The 10,277-nt window shown below is 30.4% G+C and overlaps 1 protein-coding gene across 2 annotated transcripts; it reads left to right on the forward strand.

The window, feature by feature from the left end:
• The first annotated feature begins 2,799 nt into the window (after window positions 1-2,799).
• Window positions 2,800-4,659, forward strand: LOC11405960 (zinc finger protein CONSTANS-LIKE 7). 2 transcript variants are annotated; one of them, XM_003615776.3, is made up of 3 exons: window positions 2,824-3,390; window positions 4,142-4,291; window positions 4,411-4,659. In XM_003615776.3, exons 1-3 carry the CDS (start codon window positions 2,911-2,913, stop codon window positions 4,432-4,434), a joined length of 654 nt encoding a protein of 217 aa, XP_003615824.1. In that variant the 5' UTR covers window positions 2,824-2,910; the 3' UTR covers window positions 4,435-4,659. The 2 variants fall into 2 exon arrangements, with proteins under 2 accessions (XP_024639719.1, XP_003615824.1); XM_024783951.2 differs by having other exon boundaries at window positions 2,800-3,390; window positions 4,142-4,659.
• The last annotated feature ends 5,618 nt before the right edge of the window (window positions 4,660-10,277 follow it).

Consider the following 10,277-nt stretch of genomic DNA (forward strand, 5'->3'; position numbering starts at 1 on the left):
CTAAATTTTGCATGAGAAACAATGATATTGGTTGCTTTGAAGTAGAAATGCCAGAGCTAACAACATTTATTTGTGCTTGTGACTCCCTTTACATTTTCTCTAAATCGACCAACTCATGCTCACCAACTTTCAATATTTGGCTGTCGGTGCATGTAAGTTGGGGAGGTAATATCTGATGACCGGACATGGTATTCTACTATGGAAGCAAATGCTACTGTTAATGCTCTCTCACAATTAGCTGGCTTTTGGACAGGGGAAACATTGACAAGTTTGAGGTTTCCTTTAGTCAAAATGTGTTCGATAAATAAGTAATTTGTAAGAGCATCAAAGTAATGACGGAGGAATCTCAAAATACATATAAAGGCTTGCCTATTGTTTTTGGAAGGTAAAAAAAGGTTGTCTTTTTCACTGTCAACAACATTCGAGAGTGTGGAAGAAATTAAGGGTTGGAAAGAAAATAGTCTCTTCTTGGACAAGAAAATAAGTTCTTATGAAACCAGTGATGAAGGCTACTCTTATCCTCCAACAAAATGATAAGCTGTTACAAACTGTAGAGGGGATGCTTCAAAGAGATATAATATATGGTAGCTAAGTTTTATGGGGATCAAAGGAAGGTCAATGTAATAATGTATCTTCTACATTATTATCGGAGGCTCACTTTAGATGAGAAATCCTTGATGAGAAGAATTTTCAAGAGCTGCCACCACTCAAAAGTTCCTTTCATGGAGGCAACTGTGGACTTCCAACCATTGATCTGAATAGTAGACTAGCTGTGCTCTTTTGGTCCCCCTAACATTGTTCGGTTCATAACTACCAAACGCCATTTTTTGTTTTTAAAAGCTTCGATAGATAACTCTCAAAGGTGGTTTTTCAAAAGAAAGAGCGAATAGGGAGCGAGAAAAGCACATCTCATGGTAGACTTTTGAAAGAAAACTAGAAAGCGCAAACTCGATAATGAATATTACTTGAATATTTTCCATTCCCACCATATTGATTTAATTTAAGTAAAAAAGAGTATAAAAAATTGAAATGTTGTTTCCATTGTTCCATAAAGTAGAGCAAAATAATGCAAACTTATTTATGCATTGTGAAATAGGAAAGCTCATTTGTTTTTCTTCACAATTTGGTACTACAAGTTCAACAATTCATGGACATAAACCAATGGTTGCTGTCATGGATGAATTATGGAAACTCCACCGGTTCCGATTATTCTGCACGGCCCTTAGGAACCAAGCCGTCTTCTCCCATTAGCCAGTCGAGCCTATTGAAGTGGCCAACACAGGTTATACGTTTGTTCAAGAACTCAATAATGTCAACCCTATGGAAGGCAAAACCAACTGAACCAATTTATGCAGCATGACATGGACATACTTGTCTGTTTGCATATTTTGCTGATGAAGAGTGCTTGAGTGATGGTGTTGATTACTGGCTGGGGGCTGATTATCAAAGATCAATATGGTACTGTGGTGATGTCAACTTGCAAAAGAGACACTATATGCATGTTGTTGACCTTATATATTTGATGAAGTTTTGGGAAAGATATAACTCTTAAGCATGTAGTCGAAGATTTGACTTTTGACTTATGTTTTCATCGTTTGGGAGAGACAATTCTTTATTATACATTAAATTTTCGAAAAATTAGTATCTACGTAGTTGCGCGTAAAAAATAAGTCTCTTCAAGTTTATGAGATTCAAATTTTAGATTTAAGTTTTTAAAAACATTTTTTCTTGACATATTTTATTGTGGAAACTAGCAAGTAATAGTACATAGTTTTTTCCCAACTTAAGTGGTCTCGAATTTGAACATAGCTCTAAGAATACAATACATTAAAGCTTTTGATTTTTAAGGAATAGTTTTTCTACTCATATTCAATTCTACCCGACTTGAAAGATAAATATCTACATTTGCAAAAAGAAATACTCAATTTATATCGAATGAATAAATCGTCTCAATTAGTTAAGCTCTTTGTTATTAATTCACATTTTATTTTAAAATAATTCTTGTACCTTTTACACTTGTAGTTTTAAAATAATAATAAAATAATATTAATTCAACTATTTTAATAACATCTATATTAAACTTATGTACACACAAAACTTGGCCTATGGGAAACTATTTTCTTTACTAATGTATATATTCTAAACGTGATATTATATAATTCTTAGTTAGATTTTATTTATCTTTCGGCCGAACTTAGGATTATCAGGACCCTTTAAGAATCTCAGAGAGTTAACATTAAAAAAAGATATGTCCATATATATTTTCAATATATAATTTTTAATATCAGTGCATACTTTTTAATGATTTTTTTTTTTTTAAATATCTTCGGTATACTTTTTTTTTATGAAACTTCTTTCAACTTTTTTTTAACAAAAAACTTCTTTCAATTGTGCATACTTACGTATACTATTAGTGCATACATTTCTCTATGTGGGGGTTATGACACAATGATTAAATTGACATTTCAAAAAGTTAGTCTACACATGAATACGTTTCCATGAAGTCGCTATTATGATTGGCCAATGCATTGTTTGGAAGAATTTAATATATTTTAGTTTAAGATTATAATGTTAAGAGTTAATATAATTTGTTGCTGATTAAACATTGATAATCTATGTCTACAACTTCTTTGAATTATAATATTTTTTATTATTTTGTGTGAATGTCATTAATTATCTATGAGTATATTAAAACAAATAATTGAGATCGTATACTTGTTCAAAAAAAATACTTATTGAGATCGTATAAAACAAGTGTATCATAAAACTATATTTTCCACATGTATGGCACGGGTTACATATATAACATCCATATATCATTGTAGTATCACGAGCATTATTACAAAAACCAAAAAGGTATAGAAAAATTCAGAGACAGAGAGAGAAGAGAAGCTACTTTGTAAAGATAAGATGAGATACACTTCATCTCTTAGAAGTCCAAAGAAAGAAGAACATGAAGTACCAGAAGCTACCACTCAAATACCATCAAACTTCAACAAATCTTACACTAATGAAGATTTCTATCTTTTCGACGAACTCGAAGAGTACTTGAACATCGTCGAAGAAGAAGAAGAAGAAGAAGAAAAGGTATCATCACCACAAAACACTTGTAATAGTAGTAATGAGCTTCATTGGGATATCATGGAATGGGAAGGATTTTCCTTTGATGAAGGGAAAGATGAGAACATAAGCAAATGCAATTATGAGGAGAAGAAAATAATAAAGAGAGAAAATTACAATGATGGTTTTTGGGAAGTGGATGATGAAAAGAGTTTGGCTTTGAATTTGAATTTGAACTATCAAGAGGTTTTGGATGCATGGTCTAACCGTGGCTCTCTTTGGGCCAATGATTGTTCTCTTTCATTTTCCTCCTCCAATAATGGCTCCTATGTTAGTATTCATTATCCAATCTTCACTTTCATATATAAGTTTTAATATATTATTATTCTCTAATGTTTAATGCACATGTTTGCACTTCTAACTTAGTAATTCTTATTATTTTAAGGCCTTATAACAACTATATTATTATATTTTTCTTCCTTTTGTTACTATTTAAAATTAGTGACAATATTTGTAGAAAAAGTTGGATTATCGACCAAAATTGATGACAATTCTTGCTAATAGTGTATATTGCACACTCTTTTTTTTTTTTTTTTTTTTTTTTTTTTTTTTTTTATACTAAGCACACTTTTTTGTTATTAATATCGAGTCGTCAAGTGCATGAAGATTTAACCTGTTGGTGTCAATTAAGCGATGTGCCGACTTTTGTTTAGATGGTGTGCGAACTCTTGTTGCTCTCTATCCAGATAATAAGTTTTATGTTACGTCAATTTGAACTTGTTCGATCTATTCAATTGCGGTTAATTTTCGTCGATAACTAAGTTTTTGGTAATAGTCAATCTTTGATGTTTTTGGAGAACTTGATTAGGTAATAATAAAGAAATAGTTAAGACTTAAAAGTGATTGATAATGTAACATATTTAGTTCATTTTGGATACAACTTCAAAGTTATTTATGTAATTATTTTATTTGCACTCTCACTTGAAAATGAATTTGCTAGAATCAATACATTTTATTTTAATCTCATTAACATAAGATATGAATTATGATATATAAACCTTATAATTTATTTTTTGTTTAGATGGGAGAAGTGCCAATATTAGAAGAAGAGAGAGCAAGAAGAGAAGCAAGTGTTCTTAGGTACAAAGAAAAACGTCAAAACAGATTGTTCTCAAAGAAGATAAGATACCAAGTTCGAAAATTAAACGCTGATAAAAGACCAAGAATCAAGGTCACACTTTTTGAATATTATTATTATTATTATTATTTTGTTTCTTTTTTATTCTATTGGGTTTTTGTAACATTTTGTTTTGTAATGAAAACATCTTTTTTGTGATATTTTTGATGTAGGGTCGCTTTGTGAAGAGACATTGAGGTCAGTCAAGAGAAATATCTCAATCCTAAAATATCTTCAAAAATATCTAAGGCCCCTCCTCTACTTGTATTTTTTTCTTCTTAATTTTAATTATAATATTCTTGTATTTATCCATTCAATTTGTCCTTCTCTCCCTAAAGAATTGGAAGAGAATGAATTCATCTGACGACATATATATCAACTCCTTCTTTAAAAAATAATAATATATCAACTCCTAATATTTACTTGCAAGTTGGACAAAACACCATACAAATATTTCTGTACACCAAAAGCTTAAGAAGGTGTATGGCTACACTTAGCCATAAACAATACAAAAAAAGAACAATCCAAAAACATCCTAAGATACTCATATAGCTTGATCTGATGTATGATCAATTCTTACCTAGGCAAAAACCCAAATAAAAAAATATTTAGATACACATACATTGAGAATTAAAAGAAAAATAAATCAATGACATCATTTTTTTACTTTTAATTTTTTCTTATCTATGTGTATGTCTATGTCATTTTTATTTTTATCTGTGATCATGTTAGACTTACTCCTGATCTATTATTACACTACACATAAAACATGATATCACAACTCTCTAAATGCCTGACACTAGGAAATGCAGGACGCAACCATTTAAAAAAGATAAAGAAATGAATCTTCACTCCTAATTTTTACATATATTTCTACCAAGAAAATGGTGTAAAATGTTAAGTAGATTATTTTTTACAAAGTTTTCAATGCCTGTTACATTGGTGCTCAAAAAATTGGAGTAAAAGGTCTTTTTTAAACCTATTTGTAGAAAATATATAGAATGAATCATTCACATAAATTATATTTTTGAGTAATGTTATTTGAACAATAAAAAATTGACACATATTAACACCGCATACGATTTTTGTGAGTCATGTACACCCTTTCCTCAAAGCATGAATTACAAGGTGCTTATAAAAAAACTAAAAAAGACCTTCCAACCGTGTGACACACAATGTGGGTTTCCCTTTAGTTGTTCAAATAAAATTATTGTGTTTTTTCATGTTATTAATTGTGTTAAAAAAACACGGTATTGATCATATTTCTAGTCAAAAAGTATTAATTATATTTGGACCACATAAAAATATAGTAAAAACAATATTATTTTTAACCAATAAATATTATCAAAAGGAGAAAATTCTATTTACTGTTTTTTTTTTGTATTAACCATCCAATTTTTTTTTTTTTTTTTGCATAAAAACTAACCTTCCCTACTCTTCACTTATTAAGTTGTCGTTTTAAAACACAAAAAATTACTTATGAAATGATTAATAATGACATCATAAGAATTGTTGAAGGTATGAACCAACTTCCTTCCCTCATGAGCTAGCCATGTTAATTCTCACATCACAACAAACACAACCTCATATAATGTTACCCTTACGGATTCTCAAATCTCTCATGTTTTTTCCATATAAAATTCTAAGATCTTTCTCATACTTTGACTAATTTTTTGCACTTACTTTTACCACTCTTTCACGTTAATTTTTCTCTTCCTCTCTTTTGTATCCTCTACTATAAGGAGGTTAAAAATTAATCAAGCTATTCGTGAACTATTTTTCACTCTAACGTTAAATATATGTTAGATTAAATAAACGAGCTAAAGTTTATGATTGAATCAAATTAATTAAATGAGTCAAATTCAAACTTTATAGACTCAACTCAAAGTTATATCAATAACTTGTGTGCATATATAACATACACAAGTGTCAAAGTTTATTTTGACATCAAACATTATCCGTTGATTTCATTTCATCCAAAAATTAAAAGTTATTCGCTTAAAACTATCATATATCATATTTTAATGCAATTTTCGTTTCCTAACTTGTTTTATCAGTTCCTCTCTCTTCTTAAAATCATGGTGATACTTCGTTCATTCGTTGTCATTTTCATGTCCTCAATATTTGAAGTTGCAATTGCTATGATATGCGTTATATTAAGTTTTAAATTATTTTTCGTTCTATCCTTTTTAATTTGTGCATATAATTAAAAAAAAAAAAAAAAACAAGGAGGCCATCTCAAATAGCATAAGAATTTTTTTCTAAAGGATGAATAGCATAAGATTAAAAAGAAGAAAGCAAAAATGTGCATATATATATATATATATATATATATATATATATATATTATTTTAGATCTTTGTTATGACTATATGCAAATAGAAAAAGTTGGCATTGACATTAGAACAAAAGGGACAATAAGAAATTTTGTATGGCATTTAGATTTCTAGTTGCTATCTGACCGGTAAAGGTTAATATGACATGAATATAAAAAAGTTATGAATATAAAAAAGTTATGATATTAAACATATATCAAAAAGTTATGAAAATGATTAAGTCAACGGGATTCGAACCGCTGAGCACATACATGCTAAGAATCACTTTCATCCATCATTCCAAAGGGAAAAAAAGTTCATATAGAAAACCAACAACACGTTTTGCTTAGAGTCGATTGAACCTATCATTCATATTCCTTCTTCCAGTTCCAAAATGATGTAGACAATGCATTGTCGACTGAACATGTTCGTCTCCCAGTTTCAAAATGATGGAAACATTGATTTTGTTGAAGACCATAGTCTTCATCAACCACCCACACCTTCATTGTCACATTATCTTCTTCGACCATCAACTTCTTCCACAACAGCACCAATCTCCTAACAATGTATTAGCTGAGTAGAACGAAAAAATATAATAAAAAGTGACTAGGTCATGTCCAATTCACTTTAGTGAACTACTTGAGTGATTAGGTTATGTTAGATTCACTTTAATGAACTATTTGTACAATTGTAAGGTAATAATATATCTGATTTCTTGATTTTAAAATATTTGATCAAAATAGTTAGGTCAATATCTTAGGTGAATACATGACCATTGAAGGTTAAGTACACCAAATTAATATCTCAAGAGTACCAATAACTTATTATAAAAGCTTATTAGCTTAAATGTGAATTTAAATTGTGTTAGCCAATATTTTATCTCGTGTATTTCCGACAGGTGAAGTAAAGTTTAAAGTTGAAAAATTCTTTAAGTCCATGATTGGGAATTGCTAAGTTTGAAAGATACCGAGAGCATTCGACAGAAACCACAATTTCACAGACAACTAATTTAATAAAGAAGTTGGTTTCAAGTGTCAAGACACGTGGAAGACATGCAATTTCTTGTCGAAGAAATGTAGTGCTTAGCAGTTTAGTTTCGTAGTTATTTTCTCTATGTATATATAGTAGTTTTTCATAAGAAAAATGGTTCACAAATCACTTAGGGTCCGTTTGGTTCGAGAGTTTTGGAGGGGAGGGGAGGGAAGGGGAGGGGAGATTTTTAATTTGAAGTGTTTGGTTCAATTTTTAGAAGGGAAGGGAAGGGGAGGGGAGGGGAGCAAATCTCTTTAAAATTTTATTGCATTGCCATAATTATCCTTAAATTAATTTCAAATCTCAATATTAACCTTGTAACAACTTTTATTATTATTAGATTATATTATTTTTGTAACAATCTTATTATTATTATTAGGTTATCTTATTCTTGTAACAATTATTATTATTATTTTGTTATATTTTCCTTGTAACAATTTTTATTATTATTTAATCTACCACTCTTATTTGTTAGATGTACAAACCGCTCTTACTACTACTTTGTTGTTGTCAACGACTGCTTGAGGCTTCATCCAAAGTGAATTGTGAGTAATTTCATCATCTCATTGTCAAAAAAAACAATATGATGCTTGGAGCAAAATACATGAGCCAGTTTAAGATAAAATAGCAGCTTAAATGTGTACTTGTCTTTGTCAGTTTCTGAAATCGTAAAAACAAACAGTTTCTTTTATTTAATTAAGTTTAAGGGTAAAACGGTAAAATACTGTTAAAATCCCTCCCCTCCCCTTGTGAACCAAACACACTTTTAATTAAAAATATCTCCCCTCCACTCCCCTCCTAATTCTCGAACCAAACGGACCCTTATAGAATTCTAGCACTCAAAGTACCAGCGTTTAATGAAAAGAGTCACAGGATGTATGTAATCTGATTTGTCGAACCACATTTATTTTAATGCAATGCAATTTACATTTTCTTTAAGTTTCTACATTTAAACTTTTAAGTCTTTTACTTGCCTTTTCTTCACTGATTTATGTCAAAAGGCAGTTATATCTTCCTACAAAACAATTTTATTCATGTTGTTCATAAAGCAAACTAAGAATATGATGAGCATTCAACCATTTTCTGAAAAAAGCTTTCACAATTGCCCTAAGATTCCTAGTTTGATCTGCAAGCAACATTTTAAAATTAGTATTATTATTTATCAAAAACACAGGTAAACAAATTGTCATTCCCTCTATTAATTCAATAATAAATTCGACACTAGTCAGAAAGAAGCTCTTTCAATCTTCTCGAACAACATCAATAGAGATGTTCTAGCTATCTGTCTACCATTTTATTTCAATTATTTTCGCCCTTTCATATCCTCATGTCATTGATAACGCCTCATTTGAAATTCTTCATTGTTTTGAAAAAACTTCTTGCCACCAACAAGCATTAATGACACAACATTATGATTTTCCAAAGGACATCCATTATACTCTTTCAGAATCTTAATGTTAGATTACCAATGTAAAATCTTAGTATTATTAAAATCTTAGTATTCTATTTCACTATCCCGTTTCTTTTTCATGAACTGTTGCGTTTCAGCTCTTTCGATCCACAATGTATATTAATCTGTTGGAGTTCTTCTTCTCTCTTAGTCTTTGCCTTACCAATTTTGCATTCAAATTAAGACATTTAGTTGTTTTCAACTAAGAGGTATCACTTTCCTTCCTGACTCACAATTTCTCCATCTCTTTTGACGATATAGAACTGTGATTATTCTCATTCTATTTGGAAAAAGGGTTGATAGAGGTTATGAACTGCTATCTTGGTAAGTAGAAATATTATCTTGATGACTTAAAAAGAAAAGTCTTCTAGATGGGTTAAGAAAGGTTTTGGAAATTACAATTGCCTAAAAAGATTAAGTTTCTTTTTTGATTGACTTGTCACAATTTGGTACCTACTCTCTCTTTGCTAAACCATAGTAATATATCTCATTATGCGGTGTGTAATAATAGGTGCGACTTTCATAATGAGATTTTTCTCCATTGTGTTCGAGATTGCACTCACTCAAAACCCTTGTGGCATCATGTTGACTTTACTCATCCCGACTTCTTCTCTGATGAAGACGCTATAGACTAGATCAAGAATGGGGTGATGGATTCTTGCTCCTTCTCCTTTGCATCGACAATTTGGCGGAATTGGAGGAATAAAAACATGATGTGTTTAGACAATGAGAACTTGTCCAAAGCTCAATCCTTTAACATTCAAGATATGGTTGCTACTCTCAAAGCTTGTCATCCTTAATGTTGACGAAAGTTGCTTGGGCTCTCCTACGTGGGCTGGTTATAGAGGAGTTTTAAGAAATGATGCAGGTTTTTACTTGTCAGGATTACATTCAAAATTCTTCTGATATTCTATTTCAAATGAGGCGTTACCAAGAACATGTGTATTAATGATTTAGTTTGCTACTCTGATTTTCTTCATTGTATCAACATCCTTAATGATCCCCCCAGGAGGTATCATGTTTATGTTGTTTTGATTCAAGATATAAAAGAGCTATTGGAGCAAGAAAATGCTATGATGAATCACACCCTTCCAAAAGAAAATCAATGTGCAGATTTTTTGGTGGTCAAACTTGATACCTATCAAATTTTAAGTTTCTTTGTCATGAGTCTCCTTCGACAAATCTTTTAATTTTTCCTTTAAAACGATGTTGTGAAACTTTTTATTTGAGAGAGGAACTCTCT

This window comes from Medicago truncatula, chromosome 5 (assembly GCF_003473485.1).
Source record: "Medicago truncatula cultivar Jemalong A17 chromosome 5, MtrunA17r5.0-ANR, whole genome shotgun sequence".
NCBI lineage: Eukaryota > Viridiplantae > Streptophyta > Magnoliopsida > Fabales > Fabaceae > Medicago > Medicago truncatula.